We start from the raw sequence: 4,113 nt of genomic DNA on the forward strand, positions 1-4,113 counted from the left end.
ATATAATTACTCAGAGTTCAAGTTGAATATTACTCTGTGAAGCTGAAAGTTGGGTCAATATTTTGTATTTGCAATATTGTCAATTTTTGCGGCAGTTTAGCTACTCAAATTTGTTCTCTTATCAGTTGTCTAGAATCCTTCATTTTCTCTAGTTCCTCTGTTAGTATTTCTTCTTCAGTTGACATTTTCACATGTCCAGCTGGTTCACCCCCTAGAAAAGAACTTGAAATTATCGTTGGGTCGGGATCAGTGATGTCAGTGATGCTGAAGGCCATATTATCAGCTGAGTTCAGATCAACTTCAGTGGTTTATGCTCCATCATGTGGGGCTTCAGCAGTTTCTGAGATATTCACGAAGTCTGAAAACAATAATTACTAAAGTCATTATTTATTCTTTCAAACATGAACTTCTCTATCGTTATGTCAAATCTATTGAACAGAAATAGAACGTAAGCATTACTTGTTATTGCGTTAAAGATGTTCCAAGCACCAAGTGTATCATAATTAGAAATGTAAAATGAACATATGTATATGTGAAATTGGAATTCATTAGCACATTTTATACAAATGTTTCTCTTCACAGTGGACAACAATTGCACAATCAGTTACCTTATAAACTGTTTCCTAAAGCTAATTTAATATAATATATTATGCTTGTATGCATGATCTGTACTGACCACGTTGCCATCTTCATCTGGAAAGAAATTAACAAATGCAACAGGTATTCTCCAGATCAAGCATCATGATGTTGTGTTATATTAGAATAGTATAATCACTAATTGCCAACCAAAGTAAACTTTATGTGGAAAGTTATTTTTTTCTGTTTTTCAATAACTTCAACCATTGGTATTTACTTTTCATGATGTTACATTTCAAACCTTTTACATATTTATCTGTATATTTTTAACAATTTGTATAAATCAATTTACCTTCCGTGTCAATCCCGCCAAACACCCCACACAAACTTGGTCTCCCCTCCAAATTATCCAGCACTAGTTGCTCGGGTACAGATGGGGAATTGGCCCTTGGTCTACCACCTGTTTGGGGTCTCATACACAAGCTTCTCTTTGCCTTGGCTAAAAACTATACATTCTTGTAAATACATTATGAAATCATAACATGTTGGAATAAGTACACACGTATTGTACATAACTGAGAATGTTCAACATGATAAAATAAATTGCATATTTGAACAATAAACTATATATTCTGATATAAAGTTGTGTCATGTGAAGCTTGCAATATTAATATAGACAGTTCAATATCAGTTAATTGTAATATTAAATTCCTGTTGCATATTACATAATGATTTTGGTCAGATGGAAATTAAATAAAATTGTATGCTGTAAAGAAATAGATTTCAAGTATCAGAATATAAGTTTTACCTTTCCGTTTGATATTTTGATACTTTTTCTTTATTTCACTCAGAGTTCTGAGTCCAGATCGACCCCTGCTGCAACAAACAAATGTCTCTCAGCCTGTTATTTCTGAGATGTGCAGGTTATTACAATATGTATACGAGATACGTAGATATGTTTGATAAGCAATGTTGGATTATTAACAGTAACTGCCTGCATGGTCACTGTTTACACTGTACGTCTTTGGTCAAAATACTAGCATAAATGCTAATTCAGAATAAGCTGATATTTCAATAATCCTTTGACAAATGAACACTAGAAGGTTTTTGTGTGCACGTATGTCGAAATCACATTTAGGTTGGGGAGTATTTTAGAAACTATTAGTCCAGCTACTTACGAGTTGATGAGGCAGGCGATTTCTTCCCTGGCTTGGGTTTTCTTCAGTGTGCTCCTTTGGCTTCCGTCCAAACGACCGAAGAGAAGACCCTCCCTCTTAGTCACTTCCTCGACTAGGATTATCTCCTCTTCTTTTCTCCAGTTGACTTTTCTTTTACTTGTTGCGTCCATATTTGCTAAAGCAGACGAGCTGTCATCGGCACGCGCTGCGTGTTTACAAACAACGGAATATTCGCGTGTCCCCGTTTGCTGAAGATTTCCGCTGTTACCGTACATACGCGAAGATATTACACACGTTCTTTTTGTTGATATTTAGTTATTTAACGTGGATGGACAGGTGCGTGCAGGTGCCTTGTGGTCTTCTTGCACTAAAGAACCCCCTTACATGCTGATAGCATTCTGAGAAGAGCGTGCATTGCCATGGTGACAGACTTAAGCTTAGTCTCACTTAAGATTTTGCTAAGACCGTTTCATGATCTATTCTTAGCACGAGTCTTAGCTAAGCAAACACAACCAAACTTAAGACAAATTTCGTGCTAAGCAATTTTCAGACTTAAGACACTTTCATGATCCCGGGGCCAGGACTCCACAGAGCCCTAGTAGAGGAATGGAATGCTTTCTTTATGTTCTCGATAAGGAGCATGAGAACAAGGTGCAACTCTGTCTTGGACGCGTCCGGAAGGTGCCCAAGACATTGAATGACCGATCGAGTGTTACATGTTTGTCATTTTCATTTTGGGGATTTGGTCCATACAACTGATATTTACTCGTGCTGTTTGAACTTTGGTCTGTATGTCACGATGTGTCACGCTTGTCACCACATTAAACATTATGATGACAATCTTAGTTCTATTATTTCTGAGAAACTTTTTTCTACATGTGCTATATACCATTTGGTCCTTTATTAAAGGTGCCTAGTATTATATTTGCATTTATATCGAGCACGCTGAAGGCGCTATGAACATATCATTACCCCAGTAATCGGATCTAGATCAGACTAGTTTCCTTGTCATGAATAGCTCCCATGGTCCATGACTCTGGAGTATAGATCTACAGCATGTGCACATCATGAGAGCGCAACAAAGTTAATCATTGACATCACCTTCACAATCCTTATGTTACCCGTTCTAAGCTGGATGGCCTGGAGCAAATGTGGGGAAAACCTTGCTCAAGGATGAAACCCCCCGATGCTAGCTGGGGTCGAACCTGCGCCATCCAGATTTTGAGGCTGATGCACTTGTTCAAAGCCAACGGAGCCCACTGGTACCTAATATATAGAGATTCTCACCCAAGTGTTTACTGATATCAATCATATCAACACGAGTTGATAAAGTTACAAATATCCGATGCTTGCCAAGGATATTTTTACTTTCATCAACGAGTGTTGATATATTTAATATCAAGAGACACGAGCGTGAGATACATTAGTTTTCAAAGAAAAATGTACATCTCTGAACATGGTAGTGCCATCAGACTTGCAGTGCAGCGGTGGCCTGATATTGTGACGTCATCAAGTTTATCACGTCATATCATTGTGATGTCATCAGATGTTTGACGTCATAGCATTGTGATCTAATGTAATGGATGATGTCAAGGCATTATACAAAATCTACTTTCAAAACGAAATCTCCTATGACATATCGTTTGATCTCACACAAGTAATATCTCCAGTGGATCCCAGTTTTGGATTATAAATACGATAATGAACATACATCAACGAATGGCACTATATATACTAAGTCTTGGTGAAGCTTTACCTCTCTCTTCATTTCTCTCCTTAACTGTTCATTTAAACCATGTATTTATATGTTTTCTACTCTGTCGTCATTCATATTCATCACCATAGTAATATGATTATTTAACACGCTATGTCCTAACCAACTTTCTTGCATATAACAGTGTGCAGCCATAGATTCCAAATGCAGATGAACCTGCTGGCATCACCTGCTCATAATAACCACTTTTGTTCAGTCAAGACATACCTATTAGGTTATGATTGGCATCTATTCAGAAAGGCCACAAACATAAGTTTCACTGAAGTGTATAAATCCTTTAATCAATAATCATGCATGATTAGAGTGAGTAATCGAGGTGCTTTAATGTCACTTTCAGAAATCACGACGTGTATAAATCTAATCGAGAAGATTCCTAATTGCAAGACGAAGGAAAGCGTACAGTTCATTGGCCTCCGTTACATCATTTGGAGGACACAGTCTGTTTTCGTCCATGATGATGTGGCACAGTTCTTTCCCAGTTTCATCACATGGCAAGTCTGATTTTGGAATTTGGAATGGTCTCTTCATCACATAGGTATATTTCTTTCTCCTCAACCGGACAGGTTTGATATTCTGCCTTGAAGA

General features: G+C 37.4%; 1 protein-coding gene across 1 annotated transcript; it reads right to left on the bottom strand.

The window, feature by feature from the left end:
- Window positions 1-265: 265 nt before the first annotated feature.
- LOC124285282 lies at window positions 266-1,984 on the bottom strand. The gene is made up of 4 exons (XM_046721482.1): window positions 1,755-1,984; window positions 1,385-1,452; window positions 929-1,075; window positions 266-358 (listed from the first exon to the last, which is right to left on the bottom strand). The coding sequence occupies exons 1-4, from the start codon at window positions 1,922-1,924 to the stop codon at window positions 309-311; spliced, it is 435 nt and encodes a 144-aa protein (XP_046577438.1). The 5' UTR covers window positions 1,925-1,984; the 3' UTR covers window positions 266-308.
- Between the last annotated feature and the right edge of the window lie 2,129 nt (window positions 1,985-4,113).

The sequence above is a fragment of the Haliotis rubra genome, unplaced genomic scaffold (genome assembly GCF_003918875.1).
Source record: "Haliotis rubra isolate DU_JTF1 unplaced genomic scaffold, ASM391887v1 Scf357, whole genome shotgun sequence".
Taxonomy (NCBI): domain Eukaryota; kingdom Metazoa; phylum Mollusca; class Gastropoda; order Lepetellida; family Haliotidae; genus Haliotis; species Haliotis rubra.

Excerpts from the sequence above, each read along its gene's own strand:
- LOC124285282 (XM_046721482.1), bottom strand. The coding sequence starts at position 1,924 with ATGGACGCAACAAGTAAAAGAAAAGTCAACTGGAGAAAAGAAGAGGAG. Across the intron at positions 1,453-1,754 it reads ATCGCCTGCCTCATCAACTC|CAGGGGTCGATCTGGACTCA; the intron begins GTAAGTAGCTGG and ends TGTTTGTTGCAG. Across the intron at positions 1,076-1,384 it reads TCAAAATATCAAACGGAAAG|CCAAGGCAAAGAGAAGCTTG; the intron begins GTAAAACTTATA and ends TATAGTTTTTAG.